Source organism: Polypterus senegalus, chromosome 1, assembly GCF_016835505.1.
Source record: "Polypterus senegalus isolate Bchr_013 chromosome 1, ASM1683550v1, whole genome shotgun sequence".
NCBI lineage: Eukaryota > Metazoa > Chordata > Cladistia > Polypteriformes > Polypteridae > Polypterus > Polypterus senegalus.
In genome coordinates this window covers 297,865,212-297,886,568 of record NC_053154.1, presented here as the reverse complement: position 1 = coordinate 297,886,568, position 21,357 = coordinate 297,865,212, and the positions used below count along the sequence as shown (strand labels likewise).

Sequence of the window (21,357 nt, the reverse complement as noted above, 5' to 3'; positions counted from 1 at the left end):
TATACATTTTACTGATGGTTGGGAAGTGTAAAAAAAAAGTAGCATTTTCTGATTATCAACTGATTATTAATACTACAAAATACATCATTCCTTTCGATTGACTATTATATAAATGTATCGAGTACTACAAATTGTCAATTTTTGCTTTCTCAAGCACAAAAAAATGTGCTCCTTTCTTGGGTATAGAAAAAAAAAAAGGCTAACAAGTATTCCTTATGGAAGTCTCTCTTTAAATTGCTAGCAAGCTTTTTTTCAATAATTAAGTCATATTTTCAAAAATCCTTCACAGAGTTACCATACCAGCAACCTGTTTGGAATAAACTGTGGATCAGATCTCAGTTTTCACACTAAATGAACTGAAAGACTACATGTTTCTTATTTCATGAACTCTTTTCTTAAACAAAATACAACACTAACATAACCTCATATTTTCAGACCATTCAGCACAGATATACATACGTTTTTCAAAACTATCAACATCATATTCACAATTGAATTACCTCTGTCTGTATGTCAAAACAAAAAGATAAATATATCACTGTAAAGTTTAAAAAGAAAAAAAAAGCACACACACACCCCCCAAACACAGTTGGCTTCCATGTCAGCCAATTACCCAACCAGGTGTTTTGATATCATCTGATCACATTACCATTCACGTATAAAGGGACCATCTTTTAAATGACCAGCTATGTAAAAATAAAGCAAGCAGGAGAACATAATACAGGAAACCCTGTTGTAGGAAGAGGGAGAAGCACTAAAAGAAGGAGATGACTACAAAAGACAGTGGTCTCAGACAAAATAAGAACTAGTGGGTGTCCCAAAATTCACGCAAGATTTGAATTTGGCGCTATTTGTGCAGTAAAGTATTGCCAAAAAAAAAAAAAAAAAGACCGACAGCTCACAGTTTAGGGTTATTAAAAATGGAGCGCTACACGAAAAGAACAAAGTGTTTTCATTGTTGAGCAAGATTTTAAAAATAATGAAGGTTTGGCAGCTACAGTTCGCAATTTTCGTACAAAATATGGTCAGAATAGTGATTTAACTTCATCAACTTTTTCAAACAAAATCATCTTCAGCGATGAGGCTCATTTTCATCTTGATGGCTTTGTTAACGTTCAAAATTGTTGCATTTGGGGTTCAGAAAATCCACCGGTCATTGTTGAGAAAAAAAATGCATCCACAACGTGTCACTGTTTGGTGCGGATTTTGAGCTGGAGGCATTATCGGACCATTCTTCTTCGAAAATGCGGCTGGTCAGGCAATAACAGTTAATGGTGCTCGCTATCGCGACATGATAATCCAGCTTTTTGTGAATAAATTGCAAGATATGGATGTGGACGAAATGTGGTTTCAACAAGACGGTGCCACATGCCATACAGCCTGAGAAACAATTCAATTACTGCATGAGTCATTTCCTGGTTGTGAAATTTCCCGTTTTGGTGATCAGAATTGGCTGGCCAGATCATGCGATTTAATGCTGTTGGACTTTTTTCTTTGGGGTTTTTTGAAGTCTAAGGTTTATGCCATCAAGCCCACGACCATCCATGCCTTGAAGGAGGAAACTGAGCGCTGTACCAAGGAAATTCAGCCACATTTATGCAAAACTGTCATGGAAAATTTCGACAAAAGAGTGAGTATGTGCCAGCAAAGCTGTGGAGGCCATTTACCCAATATGCTATTCCATACATAACCCTATACTGTATACTTTATGAATCAATTAAAAATGTACACTTTTTAATTAAAAACCTGTGTTCTCTATCAAAATTACTTCTTGCGTTAACTTTGGGACACCCTATACAATCATTGACCATGTTGTCAGTTGTGGAGAGGCAGCGTTGCAGTTACAGTTGCATAAATAAGATCAGATGACTTTGCCACCAAACAAGATGGGGATTCCTCAGTGGTGTCAGACAGAACAGAATACTGTAAGTACTATACATGAATTACTCTGATCAAACCATTTGGACATACAATGAGTTTTGTTTTTCTTCTATAAGACCCAAAGATTACCACCTAGAGGAGGAGAAGCAGAATTTTCAATGTTGAGTGTTGCTATCAATGCCATAAGAATCCAGGGAATTCAGGAGAATGATGGCAGGCAATATAGTACTGTGCACTGTGGAAATTGTCAATTTCACAGCAATTGCAGTATCTGCATGTCGAGGCAAGAGGTCTGTTCAATATAGTACTGATTTTGATTGCTTAGAGTTAGAACACTCAATTACGAATTACAATTATAACTGCTGGGTTCAAACCCAGTTCAATCCTGCGCTGTGCCACTAAGCGAGACACTTATACAGTAGTATCCTACAATTGTTTTAGGAGGATGGTGCCTAATAGATAAATTGTAAGTTTGAAGGTAAAAAAAGAATACTGTAATTATAGTTGCTATAGCTACAGTGTTGTAATTGGAGAAAGCAGAGATTTGGCAAGTTTAACTCAATTTTTGAAAATTTCACATTTTCAAGAAGTGTTTAAAATCAAGATTTATATTGCTGTTGTTAATACAGAAAAAAATAATAGCATGGTGCATTGAACTTTAATCAGTGTTGGTTTCAACTGTGATTCCAGTGCTTCTGGGATTTGCCACAGCGCCCAAATGCCCTGAACAGGATGAATGGATCAGGAAATGGATGTAGGGAAATTTGTACCTTAACATTTGAATGCTTTTAAAAATAAAACTGTGCCATTATTAAAGTAACTCTAAATCATAAGATCACTGTCAAAATATAATGCAATGCATTTCATCCATCCATCCTCTTCTACTTATCCGAGGTCAGGTTGCGGGGGCAGCAGCTTGTGCAGAGAGGCCCAGACATTCCTCTCCCCGGCTACTACTTCTAGCTTTTCCAGGAGAATCCCAAGGCGTTCCCAGGCCAGCCAGAAGACATAGTCCCTCCAGCGTGTCCTGGGTCTTCCCCGGGACCTCCTCCTGGTTGGACGTGCCCAGAACACCTCACCAGGGAGGCGTCCAGGAGGAATCCTGATCAGATGCCTGAGCCACCTCATCTGACTCCTCTCGATGCAGAGGAGCAGCGGCTCTACTCTGAGCCCCTCCCGGATGACTGAGCTTCTCACCCTTTCTTTAAAGGTGGTGGAGGAGTTTGTGTCCCCCAATGATCCTAGGAGCTCTGTTGTTCGGGGCTTTGTGCCCCTGGTAGGGCCAACCAAGGCAAACTGGTCCTAGGTGATAGATGAGACAAAGAGCTGTTCAACAGACCTTCTATGATGAATGAAAAATTTGGACGGCGTTTTACCTCGCCCGGACGCGGGTCAGGCCCTCTGGAGCCAGGCCTGGAGGTGGGGTTTGGTGAGCGCCTGATGGCTGGGCCTGCACCCATGGGGCTCGGCCGGGCACAGCCCGAAGAGGCAATGTGGGTCCCCCTTGTCATGGGCTCACCACTTATGGGAGGGGTCAAGGAGGTCGGGTGCAGTGTGAGTTGGGTGGTGGCCGAAGGCAATGCATTTCAGATGTCCAAAAATGGAACAGTATGTACAGTAATCCCTCGCTATAGCGCGCTTTGACTTTCGCGGCTTCACTCTATTGGGGATTTTATATGTAAGCAAAACTAAATATATAACGCAGATTTTTTGCTGCTTCGCGGGTTCTGCAGACAATGTGTCTTTTTACTTCCTGTGCATGTTTCCTCAGTTGGTTTGCCCAGTTGATTTCATACAAGGGACACTATTGGCGGATGACTGAGAAACTAACCAATCAAAGCATGCAGTTAAGTTCTCCTGACTGAGAAGCTAACCAATCAGAGCACGCAGTTAAGTTCCTGTGTGCTGAATGCAGTGTTAACCAGGAAGTCTCATCTCGCTCATTCAGCATCAACGTGTTTCACTGTGTAAAGAGTTAACTTTTGTGCTCTTTTGTGTTTATCTTTGTGCACAGTCAAGCCCTTCATTATGGCTCCAAAACGATCTGCTCCTGCTACTGCTTCAGGGAACGTGCCCAAGCGGCAATGGAATTTGTTAACGATTGCCAAAAAGGTAAACGTTTTGCATTTGTTGAAGGAAGGGAAAAGCTACAATGCTGTAGGATGCCATTACAGCATCAATGAGGCTACGATTCTTTTTATTTAAAAAGTAGGAAAGGAATATAAGATCTACGGCCGCAGTGTCCTTTTAACCAGGGTGCAAAACGAGTTGTAAGTGGATGTAATAAGGCAGTAGTCTGGATGGAATCTGCTTTAGGGATTTGGATTGAAGACTGCCAGAAGAAGAACAACTGCAGTGCTACACAATTGCAGTAAAATTAAACTCATTGTTATCGGACAAGTCATAGTGTCATTGTTGGTGAGTAACCATAATTAATTTTCTACTTACAGTACTTAGTACATGTACGTATGTTTAGTGTCACTGTACACACATTTACTGTATACTATTTTTCTTGCATTGTACGTATTTATTGCTGGTGGCCTGTCTATCATAATGGCTGTAACATATGTGATATCAGAGACACTCGATATCTTTAAAATAATATTTAGGTTTTACTGTATATAAACAGTGTGTTTATATACATAATTTCAATGAATCTTACCTAATATCGAAGAGAATACAAAGGGATTATTCTGTATAACTCTGCGGGGAATATTTATACAGTGTGGGAGAGTTTATAAGGGCTTAAAATATATAAAAATAAGCATACAAACATATGGTTTCTACTTCGCGAATTTTCACCTATCACGGGGGTCTGGAACGCAACCCCCGCGATCGAGGAGGAATTACTGTATTTATCAATTAAAAATGTTACCTATATTTTAATATAAGTGATAGAGTATAATCAGGTTTACAATTATCCAATTAGCAAATTTCACATTAAACAGATTAGAACTGTGAATATATTATACGAAAAATAGTGACATAAGTGAGAACCTGTAGGACTTGTAAAAGGGGTCAATTTCTTGCACTAAACTGCCTGAAAAGGAATCCTAAGAGGAATCACTGCCTCCACCCTTCTATGCCCATCCCCACTGTCAAGAATTCAGGTGGCAGCATCATCCTTATAATCCAACATTCAGACTGAATTAATATTATGTATGTTTAAATATTTACACATATATAGGAGCAAAAGTGCTTTATACATTTATAAAGATAAAAATGCTTTACTTCCAACCTTCATGCTAGACGCTTTCCCACTGCATGTAATGATTTCTTAAGGGCTATTCTGAAGTATGCAATATTACAGTGAGGACTACATAAAAGCCAAGAACCTCAAAATCCATTGCTTGTAAATTACAATAGTATTATTATCTTTGAAATTACACTTAGGAAGGTGTAAGGAGTTTACTGTATTTTGGAAATAATTTGGTTATAAAGCTTTCTGTATTTTTAACTGAGATGGCAAAGACAATCTTTAAGAAAGCAGATAATTGTACTCCTGAAATGTTTTTTATTTAGATTTAGGCCTAGTAAAACAATCATCACTGAGGAGATAAAACAAGTAGGGCATCTCAGAGGAGGCAACAATCTTTACTATCCTTATCATCCCACTTTGAAATACCCTATAGCAACTGACATCTTTTTTGAAGATAACCTCAATTAACCCTTTAGTTTTGATGAATTATGGTGCTTTGACCTGCCATCTGGATTTGTTTTTGACGAAAATCTCATCAATAAGGAGAAAAGTGAAATGCTGAAAGGTTACAAACGTGCAGAAAATGCACAAAATACACCTTAAAAATAAAATATGCATGTTTCCTTGTTGTCCCTTCCACAAATAAGATGATACATAAAAGCATTTAAAAACCTGCAAGGATGTTCACTACATATGAACATTTAATTCATAACTGACACTGGTATTTGTTGTATACTTTCAGATAATACTAACGTTTTAGATAATAAATAAAACATTATTAAAGTATCACATTGCTCCGTACAATCTTCAAATGTAACCATATTTTCACTAAGTGCATATGGAATAAGCATAAAGAAAATTCCCTGTAGAACTGCAAACCTAATTAGCAATTTGTCAGTTTTAAAACTAATGACAGTTTATTCATTTGGGGAAAGTGTGGACAACTACTTCTAGTGTGTATGGCTATTTCATTATGCAGATTCAATTAATGAGGCACTTTATTCTGGGAAATAATAAATCAATATACATAAACATTTTATTGTTGTAAATATAATTAAAACCACAAAACTCTCCAACGTACCAAGTTAAAACAGAGAAGAAATAAATTACTAGACAAGATTCTTTATTTTAACTCACAGAAGGTAAATAACTGTCTCAATAAAAACTGCCTTCATAAATAAAATGTCGACAAGATTTGAATCAGTCCAGCAATGTTCCCTATATGACTTGCTTGACAATTGTTGATTGAATTTGAAACAAGGTTAAACAGACCATAACTCAAGTGAAAATCTTACATAAGCTTGTCTACAAAAACTCAGGGCTGGAACAGCTTAGTTAGGATATTTCAATTTATTGAAGTTTACATTAACTATTTAACTCTTCAAAGTTATACCATTAAAAAAATGTAACACCAAACGTTATGTACAGTATAAAGTTCAGAATGTAACATAAAAAAAAACTTGTAAGGTGGTAAATATTAATATCAAATGAGTATTTGCTTAGTGGTAAATGTTCCCAGCCTACATATACTGTATTTACAATAACTGTCACTTAATGAGTGGCAATGATTCAACGGTTCACAGTGGTAGTATAAAAATTGCTGCACCCTTAGAACTACATTGTGCACTCTCATGAAATGCCTATTTTGTTTTATTGTCTCTTATGTGTTAAAACTTCCTTTTCTCTCTCTCTATTTATTTATTTATATATATATATATATATATATACACACACTGCTCAAAAAATTAAAGGAACAAATCAGATTTCAATGGGAAAAAAACTCATGTTGGATATCTATACTGGTATGTACTGGGTAATGTGTTAGGAACGAAAGGATGCAACATCGTTTGATGGAAATGAAAATTATCAATCTACTGAGGGCTGAATTCAAAGACACCCAGAAAAACAAAGTGAAAAACATGATGCAGCAGACTACTCCATTTTGCTGAAATTTCATTGCAGCAACTCAAAATCATACTCAGTAGTTTGTATGGCCCCCACATACTTGAGACGATGGATGGTGTCCTGGGGGACCTCCTCCCAGATCTGGACCAGGGAATCACTGAGCTTATGAACAGTCTGAGGTGAAATCTGGCGGCGTTGGATGGACTGAAACAATGTCCCAGAGATGTCAGGCAAGCGTGGGGGACTGTCAATGGTATCAATTCCTTCATCCTCCAGGAACTGCCTGCATACTCTCGCCACATGAGGCCGGGTGTTGTTGTGCACCAGGAGGAACCCAGGACCCACTGCACTAGCATAGGGTCTGACAGTGGGTCCAAGGATTTCATCCCGATACCTAATGGCAGTCAAGGTGCCGTTGTCTACCCTGTAGAGGTCTGAGCGTCCCTCCATGGAAATTCCTCACCAGACCTTCACTGACCCACCACCACACACACACACACACACATACATACGTATGTCTACAGTATATATATATATATATATATATATACACATATATATATATATACACATATACATATATATATATATACACATATACATATATATATATATATATATATGTATATATATATATACATATATATATATATATATATATATATACTGTAGACATACATACATACAGACATACATATATACAGTACACACACACACACATATATATACTGTGTATATATATATATATATATATACACACATATATATATATATACACACACACACACACGTAAATTACATAAAAAAATTTTGGTGTCGAGACGTAATCATCTCGGAGAGACACTTTGAAGTCCCGCGAGGCTTCTTGCATGTCACGCCCTACTTATAAACAATTTCTTGGAGACACTTTAACGCCCCACGAGACAAAGAAGTGAGACAAAAGGACAGCTGCTGTAGAGGCTTTTAAATTATCACCACACTGGGCAACATGCAGATCATGCAGCAAGGCAGCAGCAGATCACACTATCTATCTTTAGTATATATGTACAGTGGGTATAGTAAGGAATCTCCCCCTTCGAAATATTCCCATTTTTTTGCTTTACAGCCTTAAATGAAAACACACAAATCAATATTTATTTTAGCTTTACTTACTCAATGCAATCTATAACATCCAAGTTTAAAGATATCACAGCTACAGTTCAGAAGAATTTTAAAAAATAAAAACCAAGAAATACGATATTAAAAAAGGATCACCCCTCTCCTAAACAATATTTGTAAACTCAATCAAAGTATAAGTAACCACCATTTCTATTGCAGACCATGGTTACTGGTTCCCACATGTGATCAGTTGTAATCAGTGTTTAGTGAAGCATAAAAACAGCTGTTCCTGGAGCATTCCCTTGCTTGGTAGTGCAACTGACAGCAAACAACTGACTATGGGTGGCAAGCTACTTTCAAAAGATATGAGTGATAGAGTTGTGGACAGACTTAAGGCAGGAGATGGATGCAAAACAATCTCAAAGGCTTTATCAATCCCAAGGAGCACAGTAAAGTCCATAAGAAAGAATTGACAAGTGTTTGGTACTACTAGGACCCTCCCTGGATCCGGCCATCCCTCCAAACTGGATGGAAGAGCAAGGAGGAAACTGGTAAGAGAAGCTACCAAAGAGGGCAATGACCACTTTGAAAGAGTTACAGGATTTTATGGCAAAGAGTGGTCATTGTGTACATGTGAAAACAATTTCACAAGCACTCCACAATTGTGGCTTGTTCGGGAGGGTCGGAAGGAAAAAGCCACTCTCAAGGAAGGCCACATTAAGGCTTGTTTGAGCTTTGCCAGAATGCATCTTGAAGAATCTGATGCCAAGTGGAAAAAGGTCTTATGGTCTGAAGAGACCAAAATAGAACTATTTGGCCTCAATACCAAATGGTACACCTGGTGGAAATCCAATGCTGCTCACCATCCACAACATACCATATCTACAGTAAAGTATGGGGGTGGCAGCATCCTGTTGTGGGGGTGTTTCTCTAACGTTGGGCCTGGGGCTCTCGTTAGGGTTGAAAGAAAAATGGATGGGGCAAAATACCATCTATCAACACCAGTATAAAAATACAAAACTGAGGAAAACAATGAAATCCCTAGATAATTCAGTTGCCAATTTGTTGTTCACATTTTTATTTCTGGTGGCATATATAGGATAAATGCAACACAACTGATAAATTCTGTCTTCACAATTGGCTACAGAACAAAAGGGGAAATTACATTTGGCTTAAAACTTCAAGACTATAATAATATTACAATCCCTGACAGAAATTAATTTATGCCTAAGAAAAGTCATAAACAATCTATTGGCAGCTCAATTGAGACTATTTATCCAAGATAAACATACATTCATGTCACTCAAATTGTGTGCTCTTAACTAGCCTTTAAGCAGGTGTTATAGTTTTGAGGAAGATGCCTTAAAAAATTGATGCATTTTTATGACTGCTTTCAATTGTCACTCTTTATTTTTCACTTTAACATATTTTAAAATGCAACCACTGATTATTATTATTGGTAATCAATACCCTCTTCTCTGTGAATAATTAAACTGCTGTCAATGTCAAAAAGAAAGCAATTACATTTAAGGTTATGTGATTGTAATGGTATTGAGTCATGTAATAAGTGCCGAGTCCACACTTTTCATACTCCAAGGGTCATTCTAGAGTCTTGAAAGTTAAAAATGATATATTTCATTGTGTACAGATGAAAGGTAAGGCAATATGCTTTGTGTAACACTAAATGATATATTCACGAACGTCCCGGTACACAAACAACTTGGTTTACGACCAAAAAGTTTGCCAAACTTTTGCCTCGGTTCACGACCACACACTCGGTATACGAACAAGCCAGTTTCCCTTTTGGTTTGTACATGTTCAGTCTCTCCCTGTGTATTTCCTGTGCAGAGAGAGAGAGAGAGAGAGAGAGAGAGCGCAAGAGAGAGAGCGACACACAGACAGTGCGAGAGGCGCGCGCACACACACAGGCAGCTCAAGAGAGGCGCGCGCGCACACACAGGCAGCGCAAGAGAGGCGCACGTGCGCACACACACACAGAGGCAGCGCCAGAGAGAGCAGCGTGCAAGAGATTGCGACACACACAGAGGCAGCCCGAGATGCAGACACACAGGCAGCGCGAGAGAAAGCTGGACGCATTAAGGTAAGAAGGCAGTTAAAGAATGCACTGGGCTTGATTTTGTTTTCACTTCTGTTTCCAGCGATCTGTTCGTAGCGTGCATTGTTGCAATGTTATTTTTATTGGTGGTTTATTAAATTATGGATTTTTTCAAATGTTCATTTTTTCCCTGTGCTTAAAACTCATTTAAAAAGTGCTTTTAGCCGGTTGGTAGCGCTATAGCGCAAACTATTGCAGTGTTAGTTTTGTTCAAGGTTTTCTCAGTGTTATTCAATGTTTTTACATTTACTTTACTATTATGCTGTGCATTCTATGGTTTAATTAACTATATTTGTGCTTAAAAACTTAAAAAATATATATATTTACATACAGTTTGTATGGTCTGGAACGGATTAGTTGTATTTACATACAGTCCTATGGGGGAAGTTGCTTCGGTTCACGACCAAATCGGTTTACGACCAGAGTTTTGGAACGAATTATAGTCGTAAACCGAGGTCCTACTGTACCATGTTCAAAAATCTGTATTACAGATTTAATATTCCACAAGTGTACTCGGTGCTAAAGAAGAACAAGCTTATAAAATGTACATTTATTTTACTGCATCAGATCTATGAATGAAACGTCAATATATTAGTAGGAGTACAGTAGACCCCCACAAAGTCGTGGTTCATGGTTCGCGGACTAAGTCGTTCGAGGATTTTTCCTTAGAACCTAACTATTAATTGTTAGCGGAAAGTGCAAATATCCTCTGCAATTTTTTATGGCTTTGTTTGTGGCAATACTGTGCTGTAGAGAGAACAGGATGCAACCACTGAGGGAAACGCGGTTTGGGATGGTGAAAGTAGCCAATCTGAGAGAGTTATTCATTTCTCATTGCTGCTGATTGACTGTTGTCCTGTGACGCGTCTCCAGGTGAGTGGGTTTACCACCGGTGAGGTAAACACGGTTTGGGATGGTGAAAGTAGCCAATCCGAGAGCGTTATTCATTTCTCCTTGCTGCTGACTGACTGCTGCCCTCTGACGCATCTCCAGCTGAGTGTCCTTGTGTTTTACATTTTGTTATTCTTAAATGCATAAGATGTCGCCAAAACGCCATGTACCTTTTAAGGCTTCTGGCACTGAGCCTAAGCGCCAGAACACTCCAGGAGAAGGCTGAACTACTGGATTTGCTCCGGGAACTAAGAAGTTATGCTGCAGTAGCGTGCCACTATGGCATTAATGAAAGCACCGTACGCTACATAAAGAAGAACGAAGCTGAGACCTGGAGTATCGTATCTGTAAGTTTCTGTGATAGTGCCAAAAAGTTAACGACAGTAAGCAATAAAAATATCGTCAGGATGGAATCTGCCTTGGCATTGTGGATCACCGACTGCAGGAAGAAGAACATCCCCATGGACAGTAACATCATCCATGAGAAAGCACGGAAATTGTACCAGCAGTTCGCTGCGGGAGACAATGTAGCAACTTTCCATTACAATGTTTCTGAAACCTATGACGAAAAGCCAGCACAAAACCCCACCAGAAGAAGACCTGTCCAAAGATATGACTCCTCCTGAAGCGCCTGAAAAAGAGGTGCCACCCGAGGAGTTTTAGATCCTCTGCGTCGTACTGTACAGCAACTGCATCATCATCAATATCATTCATCATTGGTGAGGACCTGTACATTTTACTGAAATTAAATTATTATGTATTTACTCTAATTTATAACAAAGAAAACGTGCTTGCATGAATTACAGTACGTATAGCGGTAACATCGGTATTTTACATTCTAGCACCGCAGGAGACATAACAGTACAGTATATGGGTTTACCTTTACATTCTGTTTTTAGGTAATGTGTTTAGGTCATTTTTTAGGTAATGTATTAATGTATTAAGCTGAGTTTGCAATGCAATTAAACTGCTTTGGGGCATACTGTATTTAGGGTTTAAACTATAAAAATAGACATTTAAAAGGCATTTTTTTTAACCACATCCAAAAATCGTAGTTTTTCACAATTCACGGGTGCTCTAGGAACATAACCCCTGCGAATTTTGAGGGTGTACTGTACTTGCACTATCATGTACAAAGCACAGTGAAATTCACATTTGCATGACTACCAACTTGAAATAAGGCATGACAAATATCTATTGGCAAAGATCAGCATTCAGAATGTTAAATATTACAGGAAAAAAATATAATTTATTCATATATTACAAACATAATTTGGTGTGAGGTTATTTGATTTGTTAAATATTAATTACAAAAATGAAGTTATGCCTGCCACAAACAATATATAATCTCTATATTATAAAAAAAAATCATGGAAGGAGACGAGACGTGATTGTCTCAGAGACACTTTCACGTCCTGCGAGACGAGTCTTAGTGCCAAGCGATGTAACCACGCCCAGAGCTTATGCAAAGACATTTGGAAAAGTCCTGCGTGGTTATGTCAGACATTTTTTGAAGAGAGAAAGAAATGATATTCACTCATAGGCAGTTGACGTTGTCACAATGTAATTCCAAACATGGAATCAAAAATCAATGCAATATTGAGATAAAGATTAAAGCGAAAAGAGATTGAATATATGGACATAAGCGACATGACAGAAGTGTGCAGCACAAAATGCAGATCATGCGGCACGGCAGCAAGCCAGCAGCTGATTGAGCAAAGAGGATTAAAAAAAAAACAAACAAACAAACAAAAACTGTGTGTTTCCCATTGTATCACCGTTTAAGAGGGGGTGTCAGAGGAGCGATCGCGTCTCCTTAGGGTTCGTTCAGCCCCCCTCTTCACAACGCGAACAGCAGAGACGCGAAGCGGTTGGCACGTAGTGGTGTTGGGGGGTGGATGAGCAAAGCAAGCAGGGAGAAAAGCCCCCTAATAATCTTTAAAGATCCAAAACAGAAAACAAAAATAGTGCCTTAACTGTACTGAGGTAGATTTAAAAAAGGCTAAGATAAACGCTAGTTTTGCCAAAAAGGGGCAGTACTTGCAGAAGCTTTAGCCCATGTTGTGGAATAAGAAATAAAGTGGTCTATGTGTTCTATGGCTTTGAAGGCAAAAACAAATATTTTAACTGCCACATTGTAAAATAATGGTTTGGTACTTAGTAAAATATAACTCACGTACTTGAATTGAACTTTCCCCCAGAGTTTTCTGAATGTCTCTCAGTGACCGATAACTTTCCAAGAGGTGGTCTCCACAGATAACATCCACCTAGTATGAAAAATATTGCAATAAAGAAATGCAGAAAATATTTAAATAACCAAAAAGGACACAGACAAAAATGTGAGTAATTGAAAGCCCACATCATTCATAAAATATTACTATATACATCAGGTAAATAGTATTTTGCAAATCTGTTGCAGGCCACAGGGAAAGTTGCTTTCATGAAAATGAAAGTACACAGTACACAAACACCAATCATAATTGGTAGTATATCAAAATAAAACAGTGTATGTGTGTGTGTGTGTATATATACTGCTCAAAAATTAAAGGAACACTTTTTAATCAGAGTATAGCATCAAGTCAATGAAATGTCTGGGCTATTGATCTGATCAGTTAAGTAGCAGAGGGGTTGTTAATCAGTTTCAGCTGCTTTGGTGTTAATGAAATTAACAACAGGTGCACTAGAGGGTCAACAGTGAAAAGACCCCAAAAACAGCAGTGGTGTAACAGGTGGAGGCCACTTTTTTCCCTCCACATCTTTTCTCATTGTTTTCTCAATAGTTTTGCATTTGGTTATGGTCAGTATCACTACTGGTAGCATGAGGCGATACCTGGACCCTACAGACGTTGCACAGGTAGTCCAACTCCTCCAGGATGGCACATACATGCCACTGCCAGAAGGTTTGCTGTGTCTACCAGCACAGTCTCAAGGGCAAGGATGAGATTCCAGGAAAAAGGCAGTTACTCTAGGAGAGCTGGACAAGGCCGTAGAAGGTCCTTAACCCATCAGAAGGACCGGTATCTGCTCCTTTGGGCAAGGAGGAACAGGATGAGCACTACCAGAGCCCTACAAAATGACATCCAGCAGGCCACTGGTGTGAATCTCTCTAACAAAACAATCGGAAACAGACTTTATGAGGGTGGCCTGAGGGCCCGACATCCTCTAGTGGGCCCTGTGCTCACTGCCCACTACCGTAGAGCTCCATTGACATTTGCCATAGAATACTAGAATTAGCAGGTCCACCACTGGTGCCCTGTGCTTTTCACAGATGAGAGCAAGTTCACCCTGAGCAAATGTGACAGACATGAAAGGGTCTGGAGAAGCCGTGGAGAATGTTATGCTGCCTGTAACATCGTTCAGCATGAATGGTTTGGTGGTGGGTCAGTGATATTCTGGGGAGGCAAATCCATGGAGGGACACACATACCTCTACAGGTTAGACAACAGCACTTTGACTGCCATTAGGTATCGGGATGAAATCCTTGGACCCATTGTCGGACCCTATGCCAGTGTAATGGGTCCTGGGTTCCTCCTGGTGCACAATGCCTGGCCTCATGTGGTGAGAGTATTCAGGCAGTTCCTGGAGGATGAAGGAATTGATACCATTGACAGGCTCCCATGCTCGCCTGAGCTCAATCCAATAGAACACCTCCGGGACATTATGTTTTGGTCCATCCGACGCAACCAGGTTTCACCTCAGACTGTCCAGGAGCTCAGTGATGCCCTGGTCTAGATCAGATAGGAGATCCCCCAGGATGCCATCCATTGTCTCATTAGGAGCATGCCAACGATGTTGTCAGGCATGCATACAAGCACGTAGGGGCTATACAAACTACTGAGTACGATTTAGAGTTGCTGCAATGACATTTTGGCAAAGTTTACTAACCTGCCGCATCACTTTTTCACTTTGAAGTCAGCCCTCTGTATGTTGATCATTTTCATTTCCATCAAATCATGTGGCATCCTTTTGTTTCTAACATATTACCTAGTCCATATCAGTGTAGATATCCAACATGACTTTTTCCCTTTGAAATCTGATGTGTTTTGAGTACAGTGATCCCCTGCTATATCGCGTTCCAGCTATCGCGCCCCCGCTACATCGCAGATTTATTATTACTAGGGGGCTCTGCCCCCTGCTTGCTTCGCTTGCCCATCCCTGGGTTAGGTTTACCGGATAAACAATTTAAAGAGATTTGTTACTAAGAGATTAGAAGATTTGTTATTAAGAGATTATTAAGAGATTTACTTTTTTACTTTAAAACCTTTGTAAAAACAATACTGTATTTGTCCTTTATTTCCTGACCCGGGCGTGGTTAAATCTTTCTCGCAGGACTTATAACACTGCTCACATTGTGAAGTGTGGGTCTGAATGCACACTAAAGTGATGCGATCGGTTCTGGGACATTGTGTTCCGGTCCATCCAACGCCGCCAGGTTTCACCTCAGACTGTCCAGGAGCTCAGTGATGTCCTGGTCCAGATCAGATAGGAGATCCCCCAGGAAGCCATCCATTGTCTGCTGCTGTCTTGCTGGTGCTGCTGGCCAGCTGTGTGTTCTGCTTGTTGCGCTTTGTGTCAATCACTTAGAAGCCTGTACAGCAGCTGTCCTTTTGCCAGTTCGCGTCTCTGCCGCTAGCGTTCTGAAGTTTTGGTCGGTAATGGGGGTGGGGGATTTAGGGCTGGCTTGGTGCAGTGTTCTGCTGTCGTCGTTTTAAGAGCTGGGAGCACCTGAACTTTGTCTGCCAAAAGCATTCCAACAACTGCTAGGTTAGATGTCAGTGAACTTGTTTTAAATTGTTTGTAAGTAGGGCGTGACGTGCAAAAGTCACCGTATCACAGGTTTTGCTTCCTAAGGTTGTAATGTTTAGTCTTGTGTGTTGTCAAAGTGTCTCTCCGAGATGATCTGGCCTTGATTGCTTCGCTCAACTCCACTGGAGGCGTGCTACGCTCCTGCCACCTCGTGTCTCACCCGCTAGCATTGTGAAGGGGGGGGGAAGCTTAACGCATGCTAAGGGGAAGTGGACGGATCAGCTACTGGCTTCGTGCTGCTTCTGTCAAAATGCTTGTTCTGCTTGTCAGTCTGTGCATCGATCATTTAAAAGCCTGCACAGAAGCTGTCCTTCTGTCTCACTGCCCTGTCTTGCGTGACATTAAAATGTCTCTCATGGGATGTCAAATTGTCTTCCGAGAAGATCAAGCCTCGTCTCTTTGTCAAGATCTTTTTTTTTAATAATAAAGAGAAGTTACTCATATCCTTAGCACAACATCCATATATCATGTGTTTACAAAGTCTGCTTTAATAAGTTTACATGTGTCTAAAGAGTGTGGGAGGGGCATGTTAAGGCTTAAACTATATAAAAAATGTTTATTTATGTGGTCTTTCTATATCATGGATTTTCACCTATCGCTGATGGGTCTGGAACGTAACTACCGCGATAGGCGGGGGATCACTGTAGTTTATAATTATACACGCAGTAAAACCTTGATTATCTTGATTATCTGTCAGGGGTCAAGTCCAATCTCTTAATCTTGATGGATTAAGGGAAAAGATGGATAACAGAACAGGTACATTAAAAATGATAGACAGTAGATTAGTTTAGTGAATAGTTTTATTTATTTACAAAAAAAATATATATTAACAAAATATAGTAATAAGCAAATACAACTCAGAGGTTCTGGAGTTTTCTACATTTTACTTGGAGTCTTTGCTCTGTAACAAACGGTGCTCTGTCTTGTACACTTCTGCTTATTGACTCCCGACTCCCTACTCAAGACTCCCTTCTGCCGCACCTTCCTTTTTCTCCTAACTTCTCCTGTCATTCATGTCTTAAGAGGTGTGTTTAAAAATGCAAACTTTTCCAAAATGCCTTCCAACTACATAATAAAATTTGTATATTAGAACCCTGCTAAAAACAGAATTATAACTAATGTTTTTACATTTTTTTTTTAGTTAAGTGGTATTTCTGAAGAAGCAGAAAACCACTCCTGTTTCTTTCAGATTTGGGTAGCCTATATCAGCAACACTGAGTTGAATAAGTGAAGCAACCATGGGCAGTGGGCAGTTTACAGCACAGAATACTGATGGAAGAAAATCACATTCACAAAAAACAGAACAGTTTACATTTGTCAGGTACCTTAAAATACACGTGGATGAAGTAGGAAGAATTATAATGTGAATTTAACTTTACAGAAGAAACAATAATATTCAACACCTGAATAGCAGATGTCCTGAATTCCCATGAACAAACAGAAATTCTGCTAGTCAACTAAGTCTATTGAGTGCTGATGTGGATGGAGATCTTTATTACAACCATTTCTTGATGTCAATTGAACTATAAACTTAATTAATTACTAGGGGGCTTTGCTCACTCCCCAACCCCTCTCTCTGGGGGCGCGCTTCACGCTCACCACTTTGCATCTCTGCTGGAGATGTGGACGAATAAGCTGCTGGCTTGCAGCTGCTGCTGCCGCACTGCATGTTCTGCATATCGCGCTGTGCGACGATCATTTAAAAGCCTGTACAGCAGCTGTCCTTTTGTCTCACTTCCATGTCTCCTGGGACGTTAAAGTGTCTCAGAGAAATTGTTTGTAAGTAGGGCATGACGTGCAAGTAGTCTCGCGGGACTTCAAAGTGTCTCCCCGAGATGATCACGTCTTGACCCAAAATGTTTTATATAATAGATACAATTATTTGTTACTTTCAACCTTTATTGTGTCAGTCAACAGGGATGATTAATCTTTTAAGGAATATAATAAATATGAGTAAGATTTACTGATCTCTGTTTTTTAGAATTTGGCTATTGTTTAACTTAATTTAAAAAGTTGTTTTTTAACCTGTTGTTTGCTAATGATAACAGAAACAACAATTAAATTGCCACTCCTCCGATTTGCCTTGTGTCTGCCCTGTTGTTAACTGACACCAACAGAAAAAAAAAACAAAAAAAAAAGGCCACTTCAAATTAAACTGGACTTTTTGCATTTAATTCAGAAACAAAATAAATAAAATTTTTAATAATTTGCAATTATTTCATGAAATTAAATATCCGGTGCATTTATGTAAAAATCTATAGTAAAAATGAATTTAATGAGTACTAAACTACTATACAGAAAAATGGAGGTAGTTATAAAGGTAGTTTTTTCATATATATGACTGCTTGCAATTTCAGAAAATACACACATTAGACATCATTGTTATTTAGAATGTAAAAACATTATTGTAAATTTTGATTACCTAATTCAACTTAGGAAATGCTTTGTTAAAAAATAAAACTGGTATTGCAGTCAACTGAACTGTTAACATATTACATTTTTGGGAAACTAAACTAAATGATAAAATAAGATGAATGCAACGTAATGAGCACCACTGAGTGATATACACATTTATTTCATTTTGGTGTTGAATAGGGAGGGGAAAAATACTGAAACAGTTGAATGTGTGGTCTTCACAAAAAAGAATAAGCTCTTAAATATAATTCAAAAGTACAGTAATCACAAAAGCAGACAATGCACTGTACACAGGCAGTTTGGTAAGGTAGCAATGGACTTAACACTACATGTAAGTCACTATCTCAGGGCCTGAGCAAGTCACTTAACCTACTGTACCTGTACTCCATATTTAAAAATACAGTTAGCTCCATAAATATTTGGACAGAGACAACTTTTTTCTAATTTTGGTTCTGTACATTACCATAATGAATTTTTTTTTTTTTTTAATTTTATCGCAATCCATACAAATCAATCAAGTTTTTACAAAAAGAAAAATTGAGTTAAGGACAAATCGATCCCCACCCCGAGAGAGAGAGAGGCTTATAAACATACCTAAATTAATAGATTCTCTGTGCTTTATGAGCTTATTTTAAAATATTACTGATTAGATCCTGCCATGTTTCGAAAAAAGTCTGTACGGATCCTCTGAGTATTTGATTTTTTCCAATTTCAAATAGAATAACACATCAGTTTCCCACCGACTTAAAAAAAGAGGAGAGTTTGGGTTCTTCCAGTTTATCAGAATAAGTCTGTGTGCCAAAAGTGTAGTGAATACAATCACAATTTTTTTTTGTCTTTCTCCAGTTTAAACCCATCTGGAAGAACCCCAAACACAGCTGTTAATGGGTTAGGAGGGATTGTGAGACCAAAGCTGTCAGAAAGGTATTACAAATTTTTGTCCAGAATAATGTTAATTTGGTGCAGGCCCAGAACATATGTGACCCAGTGAGGCTGGGACTTGGTTGGTTCATCCAGGTTGGATCATGCCCTGGAAACATTTTGGAGAGTTTTAGACGAGACAGATGTGCTCGATATATAATTTTGAGTTGTATAATTGTATGCTTTGGCCATAATGAATTTTAAATGAAACAACTCAGATGCAGTTGAACTGCAGACTTTCAGCTTTAATTCAGTGGGTTGAACAAAAAGATTGCATAAAAATGTGAGGGAACTAAAGTATTTTTTTTTTAACACAATCCCTTTATTTCAGGGGCTCAAAAGTAATTGGACAAATAACTGGAAATAAAATGTTCATTTCTAATACTTGGGTGAAAACCCTTTGCTGGCAATGACAGCCTGAAGTTTTGAACTCATGGACATCACCAGATGCTGGGTTTCCTCCTTTTTAATGCTCTGCCAGGCCTTTACTGCAGTGGCTTTCAGTTGCTGTTTGTTTGTGGGCCTCTCTGTCTGAAGTTTAGTCTTAAACAAGTGAAATGCATGCTCAATTGGGTTAAGATCATGTGACTGACTTGGCCATTCAAGAATTTTCCACTTCTTTGCTTTAATAAACTCCTGGATTGCTTTGGTTGTATGTTTTGGGTCATTGTTCATCTGTATCATGAAACACTGCCCAATCAATTTGACTGCATTTAGCTGGATTTGAGCAGACATTGTCTCAGAACACCTCAGAATTCATTCGGCTGCTTCTGTCCTGTGTCACATCATCAATAAACACTAGTGTCTCAGTGCCACTGGTAGTCATGCACGCCCAAGCCATCACACTGCCTCCACCGAGTTTTACAGATGATGTGGTATGCTTTGGATAATGAGCTGTTCCACGCCTTCGCCATACTTATTTCTTGCCATTATTCTGGTAGAGGCTGATCTTGGTTTCATCTGTCCAATGAATGTTTTTCTAGAACTGTGCTGGCTTGTTTTAGATATTCTTTAGCAAAGTCCAATCCAGCCTTTCTATTTTTGAGGCTTATTAGTGGCTTGCACCTTGCTGTGCACCCTCTGTATTTACTTTCATGCAGTCTTCTCTTTATTGTAGACTTAGATATCGATATGCCTACCCCCTGGAGAGTGTTGTTCACTTGGTTGGCTGTTGTGAAGGGGTTTCTCTTCACCATGGAAATGATTCTGCGATCATCCACCACTGTTGTCTTCTGTGGACGTCCAGGTCTTTTTGCGTTGCTGAGTTCACCAGTGCTTGCTTTCTTTCTCAGGATGTACCAAACTGTAGATTTTGCCACTCGTAATATTGTAGCAATTTCTTGGATGGGTTTTTTCTGTTTTCGCAGCTTAAGGATGGCTTGTTTCCCCTGCATGGAGAGCTCCTTTGACCGCATAATATCTGTTCACAGCAAAATCTTCCAAATGCAAGCACCACACCTCAAATCAACTCCAGGCCTTTTATCTGCTTAATTGATAAGACATAATGACGGACTTGCCCACACCTTCCCATGAAATAGCCTTTGAGTCAATTGTCCAATTACTTTTGACCCCCTGAAATGATTGTGTTAAAAAAAATGCTTTAGTTCCCTCACATTTTTATGCAATCGTTTTGTTCACCCCACTGAATTAAAGCTGAAAGTCTGCACTTCAAATGCATCTGAGTTGTTTCACTTAAAATTCATTGTGGTAATGTACAGAACCAAAATTAGAAAAAAGTTGTCTCTGTCCAAATATTTATGGACCTAACTGTATATATAAAATAGGTTCAGAAAGTATGGTTCTTATTTATCACCCTCCAGGTTTTCACAGGAACTTCCTTGATGAGCTGGATGGACTGATCTCTTCCCTCCCAGATGACAGCAGCCCACTTCTAATTCTCAAGGACCTGAACATCCACCTGGACAGTCCTCCTGTTGCCTACTTTCTTGCTCTTCTTTCCTCTTTCAACATCACACAGTTCCACACCCTACTGACCCACAAGGCTTGACCTCATTCTTTCATGCAACTGCACTCCCACAAATGCAATGTGTATCATTATGCCATAAAACAGTACAGTATTATGATCAGTATAAAAAGTTACATAAATGTAAAAAATATATATATA

At 39.0% G+C, this 21,357-nt stretch overlaps 1 protein-coding gene across 2 annotated transcripts in view; it reads right to left on the bottom strand.

Annotated features, from left to right (window-relative positions):
* pcgf6 (polycomb group ring finger 6) overlaps nucleotides 1-21,357 on the bottom strand; it is a 94,567-nt gene that overhangs the window by 20,612 nt on the left and 52,598 nt on the right. The window contains exon 9 of one of the 2 annotated variants that reach the window (XM_039734692.1): nucleotides 13,271-13,357. The exons of the other annotated variant lie outside the window; for it this stretch is intronic. Coding sequence (XP_039590626.1) covers nucleotides 13,271-13,357 — 87 coding nt within the window. The remainder of the gene's footprint in view (nucleotides 1-13,270; nucleotides 13,358-21,357) is intronic. 2 annotated transcript variants of the gene reach the window in all.